The sequence below is a fragment of the Atractosteus spatula genome, chromosome 8 (assembly GCF_055471065.1).
Source record: "Atractosteus spatula isolate fAtrSpa1 chromosome 8, fAtrSpa1.hap1, whole genome shotgun sequence".
Taxonomy (NCBI): domain Eukaryota; kingdom Metazoa; phylum Chordata; class Actinopteri; order Semionotiformes; family Lepisosteidae; genus Atractosteus; species Atractosteus spatula.
Genome location: NC_142713.1, coordinates 42,053,351 through 42,077,472, shown reverse-complemented (window position 1 = coordinate 42,077,472; position 24,122 = coordinate 42,053,351). Strand labels below are relative to the sequence as shown.

The window sequence follows — 24,122 nt, the reverse complement described above, 5'->3', positions numbered from 1 at the left end:
TGCCAGGAAATAAGAATGTAGTAATTGTGAAATTTCTATGGTGCTAGTCAAACTACTTTTTCCGCTGTGTATGTCTCATAGGTTTATTATCTTGTTTCAAGAAAACACGTTCAACTTGCTTGGTTACAAGTTGCATGGCTGGAATTTCTAACACACAACCTGTTTGAGGAATGCTTTAATATTCAGCGTGGTATGTTTAACACTGGTGATACCTGCTATGGTGTTTGTATTTTGTCCATTGTCCAAATAGTGTGGTTCTAAATGAAAGAGAGTTGTTCAAGAACATAACATTAACGTCTTGACTCCATCCAAAACGGTATATTTATCAAAAACACTCCAATTAGCAGCAGTAAATTGCAGATGAAAGGCATTTTATTTTTTAATTAATTCACAGTAATATCTATTAATGTGCAGTTTAACAAAAACCAATGAGTACATTTTCCTTATAGTTTTAACCTCATTGAAAGATGCATTTCGGGTTTTAAGTCAACATTGATTGTATAAATCAAGAGACCTGGAAGTATTCTGTAAATTGACTTGCTCAAAAATGATTTGAGGGAAAAAGGTGTCAATTTAGTATCATTTAGTAGTAGGGAATAGCTGCACTGGTATAACTTGTAACTTATAAAGGTTACAGATGTTGGTTTCATGAGCAAAGCATTTTTTAAAATAAATTAATTTGTTGGTAAAAATACAGTATTTTATAAGGAACAAGTAAAGGTTTATTCCATGCTGAAAAGAGAAGTAGAGAAACACAACGTTTTGGCTGTGGAGCCTTTTCTCTCTCTTTTGGGTCTCCCAAAGAAGGCTTCACAGCCGAAACATTATTTCTTTTCTTTTTTTTTCAACATGGAATAAACCTTGTTCCTTAGCAGCCTACACATGCTGAAGTAGCTACCTGCTTGAACTACTTCAGTAATGTATAATACGAACATGTGGAAAAGATTGCAGAAGATATCAAAAGTATGTTATTCATCAAGTTACACTTATTCAGATGTACATGACTATTTCTTTATTACAAGTTTGAAATTATACACTTCTTACATCCAACTGTAAGCTGGTAAATTTGGACAATGTTTTACTTTTGGTACTTCTGTCTAAAAGGTGATAGATTTCAAGTAAACAATACAGTGTTTGCAAAATGTATCTTTTGAGGCGATCCCTAAGACCAGGCATTTTGATATCCTTGTGGGTTCCATAATTTACTGCTTAGTGAATTTTGTTGATTTAATGCAACAGCATAGTCATGCTTTTTCCCATAGTGTGGATAAGGAATCAATCTTGCTAACAATGCAGTTGATTTCTTGAATTAAAGGCATTGTTGAATTTACAATCCTAAAATTATCAGTCAGGTGCCCCAGGTTTTTATTTTTTAGCAGCAGAGGACAATATGTACCAAAGTAACCCATCTGATTGAAGAGTCTGAGGAAGTATGATGAGTGCAGAGATTTTCTAAATATAACACACAGCATCAATGTGAAATATGTTTTATATGCTGATATGGTGTCATATGTTACTTATGTATATCTGATGAAAATGAAATAAAACTTAAAATTCAGGTTTTATCTTTTTATTGTTTTTTTTTAACTTGTAATTGTCTTTTTTCTAGTATACAACATGTGTATGGAGCTCAGCACCCACCTTTTGACCCTCTTCTCCATTCAAAGTAAGTGTCAAAAATTGATTCAAATAAATCTTTATCTAAAAACAATGGCAGCTGTGAGACAGCTCCATTCATTCAGAAGTCAACATTGTGATCTTATGATGACACTCGTTGGAAAACAATAGTGTTTTCTATTTGTAGACTTGTTTTGTTCTGTCATTATGTTCTGTATTTTTCTAATGCACCTTACTTAAATGGATTATAGATGCCTGTTTTTACCTTAGCATAATGTATGTTATTGTTGGTATGTATGTAGTGCTACAATTAAGTAATGTGCTGTTTAAAGTCATTGTTCAAATTAAAATGTTTTTAGCCTCTCATTTGGGTCAACAGCTGTATTAGTTCCTTTGCATGTGCTCTTTTTTTAAGTTTGAGTGGAGGAGAATGAGCTTTCTTCAGAATCAATTGAGGCACAGTGACGTTTGATATGAAATTCACCATTGACATGAAACAAATATCACATGGCTTCATTCCACTTTATTATTAAAATAGGTATATATTTTTTTGTGTGAAGAGCCTGAACCTAAGAAATGTTGATAAATGAGAGTAGGCCATTTGTCTTATCCAGTGCATTGTTAAACACATGTTCTACTTATGTGTCTGAATAAAAAGTTCTAAAAGTGTTTGAACAATAAATTGAGATCTAAGTACTTGCTGTTAGTTTCAGTTGTGTTTTTTAAATACTAAGCTTATAAAGCTGGAACAGAATGTTTCAAGCAGGCCAATTTAAGTAAAAACACAACAGTAAAGCAAATAAAAGTCATTGTATTTCTTTTTTATTTTTTTAATCAAGAATGTTATTAATTTTATTACCCATTTTGACATTTGTAAATGCAATGTAGAAAATTAATTATCTGTGAAATTTTGTCAAGCATTATACAGTATGTTTGTCTACTACATATACAGGTATAAGTACCAACTAGAGCAGATGTGCAGCTTTACCTGGCACTTGACCATCACTTAGGACCGGTCGTAGTATTCCATACTGGGGGCAGGAATGTGGGAAAAATGGACAATTTTATTACATTATGTTTGGTTGTGGTTATGTTATGTCCAATTCAGTTTTGATCATGTACAAATTGTCATGCTTTTTAATAATAACATAGTGTGACCAAAGGAGTAGTGACAAACCCCACAAAAAGCCATAGTTATTGAAATTCAGTTTAATGATCCAGTAAGGCCTTTAACAACTGCTTTTCTGTAGTCTAGCATTTACCCCAAGGGGAGTAAAAACAGTCAAGAGTCCAGCACTAGAATTCTTACATATTTTATATCCAATCCAGTTCCATACTACTGGGTATTTTTCATTTGCTTGTTCTCATTTCCTGCACAAAAGCTTCTGTGAAATTGTGCTTGGGAGGACTATTAGGAAATAAGTTTGATTTAATTCCAATTTGGCCCTTTTCTTAATGTCTTCTACAGTATACAATAGGATACTGTTAGGTATTAATGCACTATTTGCTTCCACATTATGAAATTGATGCTCATATTGAAAAGAAACTTGTTTCGTTTGTCTCTCCAACCCAGTCTTTTAGAAAGCAGTTGCCTGTTGTAGTAAAGGGCCTAATTTATTTTAAGTTAAATTAATTTGGCTGAGAGAGAAGTTTTCCATTTGTTCATTCAGAAGTCTTAAAATGTAGTTTTAATGGCTTTTTAACAATTCTTTTGTTCCTGTCTTCAAAAGGTTTTAAATAATTTTAATTTCTGCATTTGACTGTTGAATATTTTGAATTACTTTTATTGCTTATTAGCCTTATTTACTTTTGTTCAAATTAATTTTGTACTCTCATTTCACTTCCATAAAAAGTTACTATATATTTTCTTCATGGCTGTTGTGTATTGTGTACTATTCTATACACTTAATTTTTAATCAATATTTTGTTGTGTTGCAATATTTTTAATTTCTGGAGTCATTCTTAGTTTCATTTATGTGTTTACTTGTCTGATGATGTCGTCGTAAATGTATTGACTGTGTCAGGTTAAAATGTATTTTTATACATTTATAATTTATAATCTATAACCTTTATAATCTAAATTAAGGTAAAATTCTACTTCTTATAAAATACTTGAATTTTTGTTGAGATGGTCACCCAGAATCTATTGGACATCTATTGGACATCTTTTTTTCACCTCAGAAATACCTCTAGACTACGCCCTATGCTATCACTAACTGTGGCTGAAAAGCTGATCAACACATTTGTGTTCTCCCGAATTGACTACTGTAATGCTCTACTCGCTGGGGTATCTAAATCTACTTTGAACAAACTGCAGTATGTCCAAAATTCAGCAGCCAGGATCCTGACCAGGTCTAGTGCAAGTGATCAAGTACCTGTCTGAACTATTATCGCCCTACTCCCCACCTCGTAACCTTCGCTCTTCTAATTCTGGTCTCCTAACTGTCCCCCAAGCCCGTCTACATTGCATGGGTGACAGGGCCTTCTCCTGTTATGCCCCCAAGCTCTGGAACTCTCTGCCCAGACTCAAAACCTTCTTTTTTAGGAGAGCCTTTACTTAACTGGTTCCATTCTTCACCCCTCTGCTTTTCCTAGTACCACCATCCACGGTCTCCTCTGTATATTGTAATTGTGTTTTACCTTGTGTATTCTTTTTATTTATTGTTGTTCTCATTCTGTAAAGCGCTTTGAGAAGCCACTTTTAAGGGCGCTATACAAAATAAAGTTTATTATTATTATTGATTTTCTAAACATAAATTCCTTTTATGCTTAGAGTTACTGTACATTTAGTCTAAATTTAAAAATAACTTATTTTCACATCTAAGATTTTTTTTAATAAATATGATTGTTTTGAACAGAATTGCTCTGTTTTCCAGTCCTGTGTGTTACTTTTAGACGCACAGTACCACCACCTCAAGCATAAATTGTAGGTGAGGTGTCCCAGTGAAGCTGCATGGGGTTTATAAAAGATATAAGAGATCTCTATTGCTTGGCAATTCAATTTTAGAAAAAAGTTATAAATCAAATACAGTAAGGCACTTATTAATTTTTTAGCACCGCCAGATGGCAAATGCCCCAAAACTGAATTTCTGGGTGGCTGTCACCGTTCTAATCCATTATCATTTAGAATCATTATAACAGTCAAGCCTCCTTCAGGAGCAGTGGACACTTTGGACTCTTTCTGTCAAATAAATTGTTTTCTGGTTAATAGGATAAACTTCATCAAAAGTTTTCTCAAGTTCTCAAATTGTCAGTTTTTCAACATTTTCTCTCAGCTCTGAGTGCCCTGTGGTTTCAGTTGAATTTTGGACAGTGGTGTTCACAGTTGTGATTAATTAGCTTGTTAATTGCCAAGATTTCAGAGAGCATTACAAGCTGCTATTTCTTTTTAATGCTTTCTGCATGCCTTCCATTAGTGGAATATCATAAATCTGAAGTCTCTGTTTTTCATATATATTTTATTTTAAGCACTACAAAAAACAAGCATTTTTGTCCAAGCATTTTACAGCTGCCTTTAATAAAAAATGGTAATGTTTGCCCTTTGCCAATTCTTGTCTTGCCAGTACAATGTTAACATGAGGTAACTCTTAATTATTTAAACAAATGCAATTTACAGGTTGGACGCAAAAATGAAAATACCTGGGTAAATAAGGGACACCAAGTACATTGAAAGATAGGGCTTCCATACAAGTGTGGCTCATGTTCATTAAGCAGATAACATCTGAACTTGCTTAGAGTCATGTATAAAAATGCTGGACAGGTCTGGATGCCTGTAATTATGGCTGGTATGGTTGAGAAATAAGACCACAGCAACTTTAAAAGTTGTTTGCTGGGATGCTTTTGGTAGGATCTTCAGTGACTAGCACAGCTCAGAGGATGTTTCACAAGAAACAGAGTGTGAGTGGGAAATGTTAAGGGAAGACATTGACAGGGCAACATTCGGTTTAAGCAAATTCAAAAAAGGTAAATCAGCAACTGCAGATCAATTTACAGCAAACTGGAACAAACAGCTGGTTTCATCTAAAGATGCTTCTGCTGAGAACTCCATAGAATTGGATACCACAGTTGGGTTGTTATACCTGTCAATGCACAGTTGTGAGTCCAGTGGTGCAAATAGCACAGGTATCCAACTTCCAGCACTAAAACATTCTGGTGGTTCTATAATGTTTTAGGGCACATTTTTTCTGGTATGGTTTGGATGCACTCATTCTTTTAGTAGGCAAGGTCTATACTAATCACTGTGTAACAATACGGAGCAATTATCTTCACCACATGTTGCATGTTGTCCTATTAAGTGACTTCACATTTGTGTTTGCTACCTGTATATGTGATGGAGTTTAGAAAGAACAATTAGAACATTTCCTACTGTTTTCAGTGATTAAACCGCAAGATTTACAAGTGTGTAAGTCTTCAGGTTGTCAGGGTGCAATTTTTTTCTTCTTTCTCTTTTACTAATTATCAAACTGCTAATGGACAGAATTATACTGTGCTGTACTACAGAAAGATACATTTCAGCTATTCCCCCTCATCACTGAACGATCTACAGTAATACCAAGTGACTTTCTTGTTTTTTTTCAGTTTAATCAAACATGGCAACAAAACACAGACAACACCAGTGAAACCAAAGAAAGCAACAACTTTTCAGGAGTTTGAAAGTATTACCAGTGATGCATGGGATGTTGGAGATGATGATGATGAACTTCTGGCCATGGCTGCTCAGAACTTGAATATAGAAGTTGTCATGGAAACTGCCAATAAAGTTATTGAGAACCACAGCAAATTACAAGAACAGCAAAAACAGCAAGAAGATACTTCTGAGAAATGTGAGGAAGAGGAGGAAGGAGAAGAAACTGCACCAGAGCTTTCTTTTCAGTTGGAACCCGGTCATTACAGTGATAACAGAATGGTGAAGTCACTTAGTGAAGCCCACATTGTAGCATCAAAAGGTTTGTACCATTCTTTCAAAACATTATAATTTAAACAAAGTGATTTGTCATTATAGTGTTAATACAAGTAAGTCCTTATTTCCATGAAAGAGACATAAAGAACAAATGATATTTTTAGTACTTGTTTCTGTTACTGCAGTGTTTTAGTATGAACAGCCTCTGGATATCAACTGTTTACCTTAACGAAGGTGAAGTTGATGATGGTAAGCTTAAGAATGCCTCTATAGAAAACATTATTGACAGGTGTACTTTAGTGCAAAATAAAACCAAGAAGCCAACATCATGTTTGGGGGGCTGCAGAGTGCTTAAGAACTTCAGTAACAAGTTTAGGTAAAAGGATATTTACTGAGACCAAGATGTTTGGTATGATGTTGTTAAGTGATGTATTATACCAGCTGAAAATGTAAAAAACATTAATCGGAGACTGTCAATGTCAGCCATTGCCCTCTATTCAGTCAAGCTGTTTTTTTCATGGCACAATGAAATTTGAAACATTTGTAAGTCATTTTTCTGTATCTTAGCCAATTCGACTTTTTGTCATAAAGCTTAAAAACATAAGTTCTACAAAGCACGACCTGACAGCTTCTTGAAAAATGCAGTGCAAAAGAAAAGCGCATAAATTAAGAACTAAATTCCCTTAAAAATGTATGGAAATAGGGAGAGTGAGTTTTGGGCTCCGATCTCAAACCTTGGGTTGAACACCCATTTGGCCACAAATGGTGTCAGGGATAACAAGGAGATAAAGATTGGTCAGCCTCCTGTGTGGGACCTAAGCAGTGCAACATTCTACCAAGTTGCCAGTTTCTGGGTGTTAGAAAGCATAGTTTATATGCTTGAGGTGCATTAAACCGAAAATTAATAAAAGATAATTGAGAACATGGCAACATTACTGTGGTAAAGGTAAAGAGTTGTTGATCATTGAGGAGGTTATCACCTAACATTCCATTAACACCTGCAATTAGCATTTAAGCAATTTCCTCCAGATCAGCAAGCATTTAAAATCTTGTAAAGATGTTAAGCATGTTCTTCAGTAAACAAATGTGCCTGAAGACATGTATGTTAATGTCAACATTGTCTGAAATCTAAAGGTGCTCAGATTCTATCAATTGTCAAAAATGTCTCTGATTAGGAGCTTTAGTGTGTAGTGTTAATCAAAATTGCTTTTTGATTGTTTTACATTTGCAGAATTTTATCAGAGATTTTTTAAAATAGTGACACTGTTTACAGACAGTCACTTGGATGGATTGTGTATATTTTCACCCAAAGCATCTCCTTGTGAAAAATATATTTTTATGGAAGATGAGAGATCACCATAAAGCAGATTTAAAAAAATGTTTGACAGCGCTGGGAGAATACAATGTTATTATTTTATTCCTTGGGTAGAGTGCTAAACATGATTTTACAAAAACATAAAGATATGTGGTCCAATAAATATGTTCTTCTCAATGCCGTTCTATACTGTGACAGGGATATTGATACTGTATTGCGTGTTGGTAAGATTATTGTGTTGGTGGTGAAGTGATTAGCATTCATAGCTCTTGGATTCAGTTACTGATTGGGGATAGTTTTGTGGAGTTAGCTTGTCCTCCCTGCCCTCTTGTGGATTTTCAGCCAGTGTTCGGGCTTCCTCCCAACTTCCAAAAGTGCACTAGCTTAGTTAATAACTTCTTCTAAATTGTCGGTATGTGCTTGTTCCTATCCCATGAAGGACTGAGGCCCTGTCCTGGTTGTATTCTTAATTTGTCCCCTATGCTCCCAGGACAGACTGAGTTGAAAGAACTAATCTTTCATGCAGATGACTGGCTAGCACCTGTAATATTTTATGAGTTTTGATTATTTTTTAATGTTACCAGTGCAATACTTCGGTGAAGGAACCAGATATTGTAGATATCACACTGCCATTGAGTTTGATGTGTGTGATTTATTGTAAAAGTCACTGTAATGTCATCAAACTACTTTTTTTGAAATTGTAAATCACCTATATATATATGACTTATTACAGGTATATGTATTTTGACCTTTTTGTTAGCTTACATTTTTCCCCAAATTGTTGTTTATTGGATTGTTTAAAATAACCTTTTGTTAACCATGTAAGTGATTTGTTAACATGCTTCTGGCTTTTACTTGCTATGCTTTAAAGAAAACTAATTCAAGTAGTTGTGGGTGATTTTTGTTTGTCCAGTGTTGAGACATTCATTTATTGTTTGAATTATCTATACACAGAGACTCTCAAAGGGCGTTGTAGTTGTGCAGACAGTGGAACATGTTACTAATATCAAGGCAAACCCTGCAGGTGTTTCCAAAAGATGTATGTCAGTGAAATATGCGTGCAGAGAGTAGGAAAAGAGACATCAGTTATCACCAGGGTTCTTGGGGTTGGGGGGCAGACAGTAATAGAATAGATTGAAATGGGAGGCTGAAGAAGTAATATGAATTTGGTTGTATTTTGAAAAGCTAAATAAGGGAAAGGTGTGTGAGAAGCATATATAAATAGCGATGGTTATTCTCCAAAATAAGGGATTTGGGGATAGAAAAAGATCTCTTCTGAGCAGCATCAGTGAATAAAACAGTTGGGGAAGACTAAAAAAAGAGGTCCTAATAATGATCCTAGTAGTCACACACTGCAACATAGCAAGGAGGAGGTAGGAAAAAATAGAGGGAAGCATCAGGGTTACAAGAGGAGTGAATGAGGCATTGGAAGAAAATTGTCTAGAAGAGGTGGCCTCAAATGGGAAAGTGGAGTGCAGCAAACGGTAGACATTGTTTTCTTCTACTTCATTTCAACAGAACATGGTTTAGTGGGTTCTGTGTGTAGCGTGGGACAGGCTGAGGGTGAATGGATTGAGCAGAACTGCAGATGAGGACAGAAAGTGCTGAAAGATGCCTTATGCAAATAGAGTTACATTTATAGAGGCAGTTCAAACAGAAGAACTTATCAATAATGCTAAAAGGGAAGAGAAATTATGGATGTCACATTGGCTTACCTATTAGTGAGGTGAGGAAAAAATGAGTTGGAGCAAGAAATGGCTTTAACAAGTTAGTGATGTCTGGATTTTTTAATTACGCACCTTTAACCTATTTAAAAAATATATGGAAGTGCAGAATAAACCAGTTATTGTCCTCATTTGGTAATGCTAATTGAGGCAACATTTCCTGTTTTCATTCATGAATTTCCTGTTCATCATGAACCTGCAGTTCATCCCCTTCTCCATAAAACTCTAGATGGACATGAACAAAATGTTGGACTGGAGATTACATATCGAATGAATTCAGAGCAGGCAGTATGAAAAAGAGAACTTATTTATTTAATGATGTGCTGTATACAAAGATTAAAACATTAAAAACACATTGTAACTCTTGACCATAGAACAATATATCACTGTGCTCTTTCAAGATAATGCAGTTTCCCAGTATAATACTGTAGTGACATGTGATGTTTCTTAAAACAGATGTTGAGTTAAATTGTTCTTTTTGTTTCTTCAATTCTTCCCTAATTCAGATATTAAACTGTTCTATCTTGGGTGTGATCTTCCTAAAAATATTTGTTACTTCACAAATGACTAGTGTTGTTGTGTTATGGGTCAGTTGCATTTAGCCAAAAGGAAACTCTGTACTGACAATCACCAGACAACAAAAACCTATTATCTATCTTATTTTCCAGTTACTTTTCTGATTTTCTTTCCAAATACCTTTGGATTCCATGTGCTAAACCAAAATGTATGAATCTGAGATACAGCTGCATCTGCTTTATGGGATAATAACTAACAACAAGACTTTCATTAAAGGGTTGAAGGAGATTCTGTTAAATGGATAGAATTTAGCAGCTGTGCTCAGATGCCACAACATTTCATCTGGCTTGATATAATTTAATTTTAACTCTATAACTGGCATTATTAGAGTGGAGTGAACAAGAGCGTAGTAATGTTCAGTGCATTAATGTGATTAATTCAGGGCATTAAAGCCATTCCTCAATATTCGGTTAGGTGACTTTTTTTTTCTCCTTTGTAGACGGTGTTTTTGAAAGAGCAACTCTTCAGAGGCAGCAGTCTCTTCCACATCGGCCTGTCATTCCTTTGGTAGCACGGATGGCAGACCAGAACACATCTGGAACACCAGCAATGACAGAAAGAGAAGCTTCACGGTTGGACAAATTTAAACAGCTGGTAGCAGGCCCAAATACTGATCTTGGTATGTTTGCTTGGTTTTCTGGTATTTACGTAAGAAACATCTTATTATGTTCTGTGCAAATGTTATGATAAATGAAATTTGGTTCAATGAGCCGTAATTCAAGAATACTGTACAGGTAGTATGGTCTTGTACATTTTAATAATAACAACACTTGCAGTGAATCTCAATGTGCTTCACAGAAAAGCAAAAGCTAAAAGAGAAGTCATGAACTTAACAATTACTATGAAGGGAAAAGGTATGAAATTAGTTTATAGTACTGGAAGTTGATAAGTTTGTTGGCAGAGAAGGTTTTCAGATCTCTTTTGAAGGTCTCAGTTGAAGCTGCTTGTCTGAGATGATCAGGAAGCCTATTCCACAAGCGAGGAGCATAGACAGAAATGGCTTGGTCACTCATAGTTTGAAATTTAGTTCTGGGGACCTGTAGCGGATTAAATTGATCTGATCTTAAAGACCGGGGTGAAGTTTGAAAAAGAAAAAGGTCAGTAAGGTTAACGGGACCTTTGCCTTTTAGAGCCTTAAAAGCCAAGAGTAATACGGAGCCAATGGAGCTTTGCTACAATAGGGGTGATGTGATCTTACTTCCTTGCACTGGTGAGAACCCTTGCAGTGCTGTTCTGGAGAAGTTGAAATGTAATTAACAAACTTGAGGGCAGATCACAAAGGAGAGAGTAACAATACCCCAGGCAAGATAAAATGATGGTATGAATTAATTTTTCAGCAAAATTGAGAAAAGACCTTAGCTGGGTGATGTTATGATAGGAAAGGTTTCTGTGCAGGCCAAAGTGGAAGACAAGAACATATCAAAGTATTAAATTTAAGACGATAAACACTTCTCACTTGAGTCTTTGGTGATCAGTTTTTATATATAAAGAGTTCTGCTGATCCTAATGGTAAGGTTATATGAGCTATATGATTTATATGATTTATGGGACTTGGTTAACTAAGAGGATTTAAAGGAGATCTCCATTAGACAATGTATTATAATTTGACCAGTTTTGGATGACTAAAATAATGGAATCAACATCCATGCATCAGAGACCTCATTGTTTCTTTTTTGGTCATAATTTGTCTTTACATGGGGAATGTGGAATACATATTTGAATCCTTTAGAGAAGGAATTACATATGTGCATTCCAAAATGTTTTAAACTACTCCATTTTAAATTTTCAGTTCTTCATTGTTCCCAGGTTTCATGAAATCTCTCAATATTCAGTTTTGATTCCATGACATTAAATATTGTATGCAAATACTGCCACTAAGGACATTGTCTGTTAGAATTCAAATGTGAAAAGGTAGAATGTGTCAAAGCTACTCAGAATGTATACATATAATTCTTCATCTGAATGATTGATTTATTTTAAATTAATAGGAAGTGGAAGAGCTAAATGTTTGTTTTGGGAGTTCTATTTAAATGACCAAGATAACCTCAGAGAATTCTGCTTGAGTGTTTATGGTAATGAGAGAGGTACAGTATGAAGTTATGGTTTGAATTACTATCAAAGTGCAAGTTCCCTAAAAACCACAGAATAGTAAACTCTGTGTAACTCATGCCTTAAGTTCTGTGTCTGCCTGTCTCCCTCTCTCCCTTGTGGTCTCTCTGATTTTTATAGGTTAAAGGTGCGTAATTTTTATATGTCCCTTGGTTTGAAACTCTAGAAGTGGAAATATAGACAGTAGTTGGGTATTACACATTGTGTCTGGATTATTTGACACCCCCATTTTCACCTCTCTGCCTGTAACGATATGTTTGATCAAATTAAAACAACTATGTAGTTTGTGTTCAGTCCAGTGATTCTGAACTGATCATAAGTATTGGGAAACATTCACTTTAAATAAATTTCAGTGTGAGAGTTAGTAATTAGTTGCATATCCCTTTGAGGCAGTAAATGCACCCAGTAAACTCACTAACTCAGAGTGGCTGCAACAAAGGCTTGATAAAGCATCTCAAATGATTAGACAAATAATTTTGTGAGTTCAGTGGGTTGCAGACTTTCTGCATTTATTGCCTCAAAGGGACCTTTGATGCAAAACAACTTTGATAGTATTCAAATTTGTGGATTTCCTGGGAGCCATGCCTTCATTGAGAGCTGTAATATTGTGGGTATTTTAAATTACGGATTCAGGATAAGTGATTGTGTTTGCCAGTTGAGCGCAAACATCCCACAGGTATTTCTTGAAAGGAACAGATTCCTTTGTGATAAAAATTCTGTTGTTAAGTCTTTGATGTGTTCTAATTTAAGATGAATCTTCAGGTAAAATATATTTTAGTCATGTATGTGACAAAAGGCTGTTGCATGCCACTCATCAAATATATGAATGCATGCACATTAACTGTGTGAAAACACCTCTAAAATTGATAGTTTCACTTTAGATGGTTTTGCCAAACTGTTAATATGTATCTGAAAATTAATTACACTCATCCCTTGTTAAATGAGCCCTTTACTTCTGAATATTTGCTAAAATGGGTGATATTGTCCATATACATAACTATTTTTGTTATACAATTTAAGTTCACCTGCTGTTATCAAGTGTGTAGCCAGTTCTTCAATTTTATTTTTTGCTCAATTTGGCTGTTGTCGTCTTAACAGAAATTGTAAAGTTATAATACTCGTTATGGTATAGAATAATATTTTGAATGCATAATTTGTAAAAATAGTATGGATTCACAAATTTTAACATTGATATTTTTGGGAATCTTTATTATGTGCACTATAAATGCACAGTATTGATTTCGCCAGACATCTTGATACTTTGTTAATTTTACAATTGTGAGTTTTATTCTGTCTTTGACTGCACAAGAATTAGTAACTGACATAACTTTTGATTAGTAAGACTTTTTAATTTGTCATATTTATTATGTGTACTATAGAGATCTTGAAAATTTTATTTCTCCACATAACTGCTTCGTAATACATTTAAACATAAGAGATGGCATAGATTGCATAAAAAAGAAGTGTTGGTAAACTCTGCTTGTTGTAAAATATACTCAACAATTTATGGGCCAGACAAATCAAATCCAAAAAGTACCTAAACTTATTTGGTTTATGTTAAGTTACGAGCACTTGGAAGAAGTCAGAGAATCGAGGGATGTGTACTTTTTTTCTATGTAAAAAAGACTTAATCCTAAAACTAAAATGGCCTGATGTTTATTCGGGTAACTATTTTTACATTAGATTCCCAGATTACTTACCTATTATACTATTGATACAAATAAGGGAGTTACAGAAATGGACAAAAATATCGGTAACTGACCGTGCAGATTAATCAATAAGTAAAATATCAGATTTGCTGAAAAGAGTAATAATTCAGGCACACTGGATTAAACAGATATTTATTAACAGTGACAATGCATGCAATCCACACACCATAAACATACAACACACAGGTTACCCTATGTAGAAGTTTACAGCCAGGGCATTCCAGAGGCCTAACATTAACATCCTAACAACCCAGAAAACCCCCAGTGTTACCAGGTATTCAAACTCATAATGGCTATAAAAGCCATAATGAGTTTAAGTGGTCTTCTAAACTAAATAGAATAAAACCTGCAGTTAAATCTCTCTTTCTGTAAACCCAGATGCCACCAGATGAATGGGAACCTCTCTCCCTATTCTAAAAAATGCACCCACTTACCAGGAGAGGCCAATTTTAACCCAGGGATTCTTTACTCAGGAAATCAAAATTTCCTAAACAAACATGAAATAGTAAACGGTCTTGGCAAGGTTCAAATACATACATAACTCCAGTTGGCTCTTTATGAATGATCTGTATAAGGACCTCTTGCCTGGCACACACTTTATGCTGTGTGTCCTCCTCTCTTCTCCTTTCTCATGTTCTGTACTCCTCCCCTTTGTCTTTCTGTTTTTATCATACACTTCTGACACTCTTATTTGTTTACCTAGAATTTAATTAACTAAGGTAAACCAGAAGATTATTTTGATCAGTGTGTCTCACACCCAGCACAACTGCGTAAGCATCCCTTTTGCTTTGAAACTCTAGGAGGTGGAAATGTTAACACAAACTAGGTATTACCCAGTGTATCTAAATTCTTAGAGACACTCTTGTAGTCACCTATAGCTGTAACACTATATACCTGTCCTATAAAATGACGTACAGACAGGTACAGGACCTGTAGGGATTGCTGTTCCAGTTGGATCTGGGAGAGCCTCAGCCAACTAATCCTGTCCTTATTTCTCATGACACCCTGCCAGCTGTGTCACTGCTTGATGAACCCTAATCACGCTCATTTAATATATATTTAATAAATACTAACTGTTGTCAATGAAGTGATGTGATGAGATTTGAGATTGTTCAAAGTTTTAGGCAAACAGTTTAACATACCTTTTAGATTTAAAGGGCATACAATATATTGTGCTTAACAGATATTGCACGTATGAAAATTCTGCTATCTTGAGTTTTAACTTGCTTTAACTTTACCTTTGCTTTATACTTTAAATACTTTTACAAAGAAATGAGCAACTGCAGCAACAGCAGCTACTACAGTAAACATCTGTAAAACCTGCAGCAGAGTATAAAAAGGAAAAGATGTCCAATTACAGCATAAACAAAGCATCCGTACAGTAAGCAGCAAAAATTATTATGCACTAGAAATTAAATACACTGTATCTTACTTCATATGCTGCAGTAAAAATTCTTTACTTAACCTGAAATGGAGGTTGTTTTTCTATAATCTATAGATAAATCTATAATCTATATATACATTTTGAAAAGAATAAGCCATGCGAAAGTGTAAGTGCCACAGGTTATGGAAATGGGAAAATGGAAACAATGGAAATATTTCTATTTTTTTTTCTAGTGATAATACTTTGTAAGCCCAGGTATACAGATTCAGCCATTCAGAATACATGACAATAAATATTTTTTTGGCAAGCTGGCTGTGCCATACTGTGGTATGATTTGATTTGCCGAATTTAGGTTTTCACTGGCCAAAGAAGATCGAGAGGTGATGCTTCATTAGATGTTAGTGAAACAGTAGCGTCAATTAATCTGTTGCACAACTTTTTAAATCCACTTAATATGGAATATTAATATGGAATCCTGTTACAAAAAGGAAATTTAACTGAAATAACGGAAATATAATAATGTTTCTCAATGTCATTAACAATATTAATTAATTAATATAAATATAATGTATTTATATATGTGGTAACAGTAACTGAAAATAAAATAAGATACACAACACTATTCTGCCTTCTTCAACAATTTTCTTCAATTTCTTTTACTGAGTCGCTTGCTATGGAGTCACTTGCTGTCATGGAAAATGAAATGTTTGCTTGGTGATTCATTGAAACTTGTAGAAAATGGAAAAGGCTACACTTTTTTAATTTAGCTCGTCAAGCACAGTGATGCATTAGTGGTTCAGTGGTAGAATTCCCACCTGCTGTGCAGGATAGCAAGGGTCAATTCGCAAGTTGTATTTTTAACTGATTACCCCTTGAGCATAATAAAGACTCTGTAATAATAATAGAATAAATATTATTTATACTATATTTATATTATTTTATATATCACAGTGTGTTAAATATTAAAATAATATTGGTAATAAATAACATGAATGTGGAATTGGCAAATGTTTGAATACTGCCATAGGAGAAGTGAAGAAAAACAATTCTACTGCTAAATCGTACCTTGACCACCAGGGCAACGTTCTCTCTGAGCATCCGAGATGCTAAGGGAATTTAGTTACGCCCTTACGCAGAAATTGTAATTGAGTTTTTAACCTTATTTGCTTTTAAATGGTAATCATTAAATCCACTATGTATAATATATGTTTGGAGCATAATCTATTTTTGTTAGGAGCAGGTTAGAAATAGAGGATATGCTGCTATGTTTACTTAACCAGATACAACTTGATCGTGCTTTGTGTAACTTAAAATCTAGATTTATGTCAACATTTTAACAAAAATTATGCAGTTTAACTGAGTAATCTCGCTTCGTGAAACAGCCCCCTAGTGTTCTTTGAATCTTTACACTATCATCTAAACACAAGACCCACTTGGAAATTAGAAGATTAATTTAGTTAATGGTTTTATAATAAATCACATATACATTTTTATTTATTTATGGCATGATTTGTCATACATATTTTAAATAACTTTGTTAGACTATATTCTATCCTACCAAACATTTTATAAGTAAAAAACGGAGAACAGGAACCTGAGAGGCCTAGCAGCTGCCCAGCTCATGGAAGCTTTTCACACTATTGTGTGAAACTATTGTGCATCACCATTTGTATTGGGGATGCACTGTATCATATATTACACTAAGAAGAACATATTTTTATTAAAATTCATCAGATTTCTACAATGCATTTTGTGGACTGAAATGGGTTTTAAAAGTCAGTAGATTGTCCTGATCTGGGGCACAGTACACACGCTCTCAGCAAGTAGGTGGGAGGAGAACACAGTCACCTGGGTCAACTTGTATAAAGAGCTTTCGGTTGTTTCTCTATAGCTGCCCTAGCGGTCATTTTGTTGACATTTTGTGTAATTTTCCATTACACCTCAAAGTGGCATTGAAAATACAATAAATCACGTAAGATTTAAGATGAGTAATATTACGAAAGCAAATCTGTTAAGAAAGTTCTCTTCTCCCTTGAATGCCTCTTCCCCACCCTTGAGGGACAGAACCCAACAAGACAAAATTGCCACTCTAGCACAAAGCCTACATTTCTTGTTTACAACAGTTGCCAGACACATTGGTAGAGTTTGACTCACAATAGAATGTGTCAGCTTTTTTTGATAAGTGCAGCATAATGAATTTACATATATCATACCGGATGTCAGCCAGTGCACACAAAACTGGCCTATCTACAATTGTGTACACAAAATGATCATTTTCATATCTCCTTAATAGTAATATGTATGTGTTGCTGTAAATGTTAGAGATTGGCAATTCCAGTCTATATATACGGTATGTATTTTAATTATGATCTGTAGTTTGTACTGTTAAATATTTTTTTATTAGGCTAACTGCAATAACCTAAAAGTTAGAAAGATTTTACAATATGCCATAATATTGCTGCTGTTCTTGGGATCTATATTAATTCCTGTTATTTTTATCCTTTTTGTGATATTTAGTTGATAAGATTAATTACATTTTTCAGTAGTAGCGTATCCTAGTCTTTCGGTCTTTTTGGAAGGCTTCTCACGTCCGCCCCATTCCTTCAGTGAATGACAGTGATGCAGGTGTGTGTTCATCACAAATTGATAGACCCAAAATTTAGTGGTATACAAATTAAATTATGGCCAAATGTTTCAATTGTCTGCAGAGAAATGTTCATTTGCCTTTTAAAATATAATTTCTGTATTTGTCGTAGAACAGGCAATAATAATAAATAATTCCTTACACATATATAGCGCTTTGATGGACACTCCACTCAAAGCGCTTTACAGGTAATGGGGACTCTCCTCCACCACCACCAATGTGCAGCATCCACCTGGATGATGCGACAGCAGCCATAGTGCGCCAGAAAGTCCACCACACATCAGCTATCAGTGCGGAGAACAGAGTGATGAAGCCACTTATTATTAGGAATTATTAGGAGACTGTGATTGGTAAAGGCCAATGGGAAATTTGGCCAGGATGCCAGAGAAACCCCCTGGGATTTTTAATGACCTCAGAGAGTCAGGACCTCGGTTTTATGTCTCATCCTAAGGATGGCACCTTTTCACAATATAGTGTCACCATCACTATACTTGGGCATTAGGTCCCACACAGATTGTTGGCCCTGTAATACTTCTTCCAGCAGCAACCTAAGTGCTTCCCAGGAGGTCACCTAATCCTGGTACTGACCAGGCTCACACCTTCAGTGGGTTTCCAGTTGTGAGTTGCAGGGTAATGTGGCTGCTGGCCACTAATTTCAAGTGTCAATAATGAAAAGGCTGTCTTGACTAGTCATTTCAATGGGAGTTAGGAACTACTAGAATACAATTAGATTTAACTCTTAATTTCTTTAATGAATTTAGTGAAGTTGAGGGATCTTTGCACTTAAAGGTAAAATTGAATGCCATGCAAAATATGTAAGATTCCAAGATAATTTTAATGTAAGTGCTTTATTTTTTCTGTACATCTGTAAATATTCTGAATTAAAATATTGATGCAGTATATACGAATGGATAAAAATGGGAGGAGGCTATTCAACTAACTTATTTGGTTTTCAGTAGTTATCTTATGATCATATCCAGTTGTCTCTTTGAAAGTGGTCCACTTATCAACTTTGACAACGTGACTGGGTCCAGACTCCCACAACCTTTTGTCTAAAAAATGCATATTCACTTTGTAAATGTACTTCCCTATTATCATTTTGGATGTAATTGTTGATTCTGAAGAGATCTGTATGGGGTTTGGTTTAAGACTGTAAAGATTCCATACAGCATGTAGCTTCTGCATGTTATTGGACAGAATTCAAGGAAACTCTTTCTGTTCTTGGAATGGGAAGGAAAAATCCCATAGCACTTATTCAACATGTCCCACCTTAGTGACTCCTATAACTCAACCATCCAAGGGTGGCAACATGCAGTCTCACTAGCTGAAGTTAGTCCCTTCTGAGGTTATTACTGTTGCAGTGACAATATATTCTGATAAGCTTCATTAAGTAAAAAGAGGAATGGAGATTAGGAGACAACTGTTGATCATCAATTCTCATTGCTCACATTTATATTAAAAGACAAAAGCCTGGTGAAATGTAATTAGAAAATTCCAAAACCTGAGTGAAAAATGGAAAAAAAATACAACATATGTAAAATGAAGAAATAGTCTCTTGTGGTATTCATTAATTATATATAGCTATTAATGCATTACATTTCTAATACATCATGTGTAAAGAGCTATAGCGAGGACAGTCGTGCTATTATTTCTAACAATCTTGCCAGATCCTGGAATCTAGGCATGATCTAGGCCTTCTGAGTACTGAGATGGGCGACCTCTAAGGAAAACCCTGTTGCTACTGTTCGTGCTAATGAAGTATTTGTAGGTGGTGGTCTTCCCTTTTTAACCAGAATTTCAAAACCATTTCCTCAAGGACACTGCTATAGATGGCACTGTTCTTCAGATAAGACATTAAGCCTTAAAATACTTGATCATTAAAGACCCATGGCACTGTTAGTACTCTTAGGCATGATAATCCAGTGTCCTGGTTAAATTCTGCTCTGGTCTACTTAAAGCTCTCCCTTAATTCATCTGAAGCTATTTCTCACTTTTGAGGGTGTTGCACTAATGTGATGGATAAAATGGTGCGTTAGGTTCCTATGGAAGTGCTATATATATATATTATAAATCTGTGTTTCTGATGGTTTCTATATTCTGTAAACACTACATAGCTTGATCACAGAAAATTAAGCCTTTAGTGAAGTAACACAACATTAATAAAAATTTCATTTTCTAACGTGGTCTGCCATGGTTCAACGAAACCATGCTGAAATGCAAAATTACAGATAAATCTCTAAATTTAAAAATATATAGGTTTGCAAATGAGAGGTACAAACTAACCCATCTTGCTTTTTTCTAAGTCAGAATCTCATCCCTTTTCCTAAAGGATCCTGCTAAAACACCTTTTATATTACAGCTTTCTACAGTAATGTTTCTGTGCTCCACAACTGTATTTGTAAAAAAAGTACCTTCTTTTCTTAATCTGAGTAGTTTTGATTTCTGTGCTGAGTCTGTGGGTAGTGGTTTAGGTTGATTTTGACAATTCCCCTTAAGGATGAAGTTTTTTAAAGTAAAATTTCTGAACAGCCCTTGTTCTGCATGGGGAGGGATGATTTATGCACGCAGTCTGCTACATTGCTCATCTGTCAGATTTCTTCAACATGTGATAGTCACTCACAGAAGGTTAACACCAATTGCAGGACTAATGCAACATTGCAGACTTGTAGGCACCTGCTAGCTCTTAGAAATGGCTCTTATGTTCAATGCTGAGGAAACCCTGGACAGCTCAAGTTCACCCATCCCTGAGGATGCTCAGTCAGTCCACTTGGGGAATAGTGGTCACAGTTGGCTAATGACAGCCTGGGCTTAAACCGTTGGTGTCTAGTATTGTAGCTCAGTAAGGTTCAGGTTAGAGTACACGTATGTGCTCTGGAATCCACTTGGGAGCTCATATGTTGAGCTGTTTTGAGGGTATTATCTCATTCTGTATCTTGAACATCTGCCTTTGGCTATATTTAGTTAATTTTTCTTGTTGAAAGAGAATATAATTCTTTATATTATTTGTGTTTGTGTATGTAAGGCTATATAAAAATATTAAATTCTACCAAACAGATCGCAAACAGATTATTTACTTTAATGTTGAACAAATATTCTGAGCGAGACTGCTTTATAAATGTTCTACATCCGAAATGGAAATATTTTCTTTTTTGGTGCTTTTTCTTTTGATAAGAGTGTTATTGCCATGATTATCTGACTTTAAGGGTCTATAAATTACACTACAATTTTGCATACACAAAAATGTGAAAATTAGCTGATTTTTTCTGATTTCTAAGGTATAGTTGGAATACATTTTCATTGTATGTATGAGTTTAAGCTTATATTACAGTTAAAATAAATGTTATCGGAAATGAACTTTTTTTATTGTAGACAGATTGTAGCTGTAGAGTTGCTTTAAATAATAAGCAATAAAAGACTTCACTTGTAAGGCAGCTAAGAACTGCGTATTTGATAGGAAATATGCTTCTGCTGTAAAATACGGAGCCATCAGGCACTATAAATTGGTATTCATTTTTAAATTGTCAGGTTACATTAAAGCAGTATTGCCATCAGCATCTGTGTAAATGCAGTTGTTGATGGTTTATTAAATATATAAACTGACTAGTCAGACATGGATTGCCAAAATAAAATATGAACTTAATTATGTATACATAACTAAACTATGGAAAGCAGGGATGGGAAAGATAAGTGAGCCATCAGAGTATGGATACATTCTCTTTTTGGTATGAAATAAGCAATGCATAAATGCAGTGATTGAAAATGTATTTTCAGAGGGTTGAATGAACGGTTATATGGAACCCAGAATTAAAAATGTTTTTAATCTAATATTTAAAAAAAACAGTATGCTCAAATGTAATACACTGCCATCTAGTGTTTTACTTTGAATTCTCACCTTGGTACTTAAAAGGTTTAGAAACATTCTTGTAGCACTGATGACTGAAGACCATTATAAAGGAAATTATAAGAGCACTGTGTTTTCTAGAATTGAGAAAATCTGCAAAAAAAAGCCCCTTTTTACTTTTGTCACAGTTTATTTTTACATGTTTTTATAATTATTTTCTTAATATATTACCCCTTAAACAAAAGGTGTGTTTTGTAGTCCAAGTTGTAATCTTTTGGCTCTTTGAATTTGTGGAGTGGAGCAAATGATGTTAATGACAAGCAACACCTGACAATGAATAAAATACATTTGATTTCTTAAGGTGATGGATGATAACTTTTGATATTGGCTGCTTATAAAGTGTATAGATTACTTGCATACAATAACATATACTGTAGTTAAAAATGTCATGATTGTTTGAAGTTCATTGCGAATTAAGGTTTACTTAATGACAAGCTTGGTACTCATGATGTATGACATTGTACAGTAAGTCCTGTTTGTGTCTAGGCTTTTTGCAGTATATATCAGTGTGTTGAGATGCAGTGATATCCAGTTGAGATTTTCTAATGTATATGTCTGTAGTTGTCAGTTGTAGTTTTGACAGAATATCTTGGCTAAAGTGGGTTAATAGCACATTAGGGACTGTATTTCACACACAGTACTTCTCAATGTCAAAGCATGATGTTGCAATCTCATTTTTGTCAGCATATCAGATGCTGAAATAGTTATTCAATGAATATATACAAAGCTTTATTCATCTATCCCCACAATAACCTGTTTTAAAACCTTGTGTTTCTGCATTATTTCAAAATCATTTAATAGGTAGGACTTTAAATAGGGAGTGCTTATGCATATTTCTAGATTTTCTTATTTAGTTATGTTACAAATTTTAATGTGCAAAAAAGGGGAAAATAAACATTCCTTGTTTATTCTCTTAGCCGACGAAGGTTAGCTGCTGCTGTGGGTGTTTAGAGATGTTATTAATTATCTTTTTGCTCCTGTTCAGCTGTACAATATGCAGCAATATGTTCTCCAGACACATTCAGATTTCTATCATTGTTTTAAAGATCTCAGAACAGTGTTATTCATCCACCAAAACCAGGATTCTCATACATTTTATAACACAAATGATTTGTATATTTCAGTATATGTGCTTATTCCCACTTAATGTTTAAACAATAATTGGGTAACATTCTAATGATTACAAGGCAAATACATTGGTTGTTTAAAGTGAAAATGAGATTCAGCAGTCATCATAGTTTTTAATTTCACACTTTTGCAAAATTTCTAGAATGTGTGTGAAGTAGGCTCACCAGTGATACTCCTTATGGTTACACTGTGATGTATTTTGCTTCTTTTTTTACAAACTGAACATTAGATCCTGTATTAATCCTATGATTTTATAGTTAGTACTTTAGTGTTTTACATATTTATTCATTGAATTAGAAAATGTCCCTCATTTTATTTTAGCCCTATACTGTATATATGCATTTTAACATTGTATGCCATAAAATGATAACTTGCAAATGTGATTTTTACAAGTATTACTTAATCGACGTCCTTTAAGTTATCTCAGAGTAAAACAAATTGTAAAGCCAAATACAAAATACAGGTTTAAATTTTTTGTTCAAGAACACAAGATTTATGTGCTGCTGTGTACTTTTAAGTGATATGTTGCTGCATACTTTGGCTCCAGTTTCTCAAGTTGTAAGTATTTTTAAGTATGTTTGTTTTCATGGTATTATGCTGTGTTGTTGACATTTGACTGATTTACGTATATATTTTACTGGATAATCTAGATTTTTTTTTAAATGCTGGGTTTGCTTTGACCTTTCAAAACATTAATGTGATTCTGTAATTTAGTATAGGGCTTCATTTATTTTATTAAATGATCAGTTTTACTTTGGGAAACCATCTGAGCATTTACTTCTTTACAGCAGTTTCTGTGTGGTTGCTATGGCAATTTCTTTCTGATTATGAAAATTGTTTCTGCCTGTTCTCTGTTTGGCTCTGTGGAATCACTACAGCTGGGGGAGCTGCAGGTCCACAAACTTCTATAATGCAGATATTTATCTCTCTTCAAGAATACAGTTTAATCACTTGCTTACAGTCTAGTTTAGCATGTTTATATAATATATACATGCCTTGGAGATTCTGACTAGCTTTAACTAGCTTCAAAGCTGTTTAGATCAGTTTCATTTAGGTCAATATAATGGATTTTCTTTTACAGGAATTTAAAAGGGAGAATTATATGTTTATTTATT

General features: G+C 34.5%; 1 protein-coding gene across 4 annotated transcripts in view; it reads left to right on the top strand.

The window, feature by feature from the left end:
* The window catches only part of tbc1d22a (TBC1 domain family, member 22a), a 214,806-nt gene that overhangs the window by 2,585 nt on the left and 188,099 nt on the right, over window positions 1-24,122 (top strand). For all 4 annotated transcript variants that reach the window (XM_088923795.1, XM_088923794.1, XM_088923792.1 and 1 more), the window contains exons 2-4: window positions 1,610-1,666; window positions 6,196-6,563; window positions 10,572-10,751. In XM_088923795.1, the coding sequence (XP_088779921.1) occupies window positions 1,610-1,666; window positions 6,196-6,563; window positions 10,572-10,751 (605 nt within the window). The remainder of the gene's footprint in view (window positions 1-1,609; window positions 1,667-6,195; window positions 6,564-10,571; window positions 10,752-24,122) is intronic.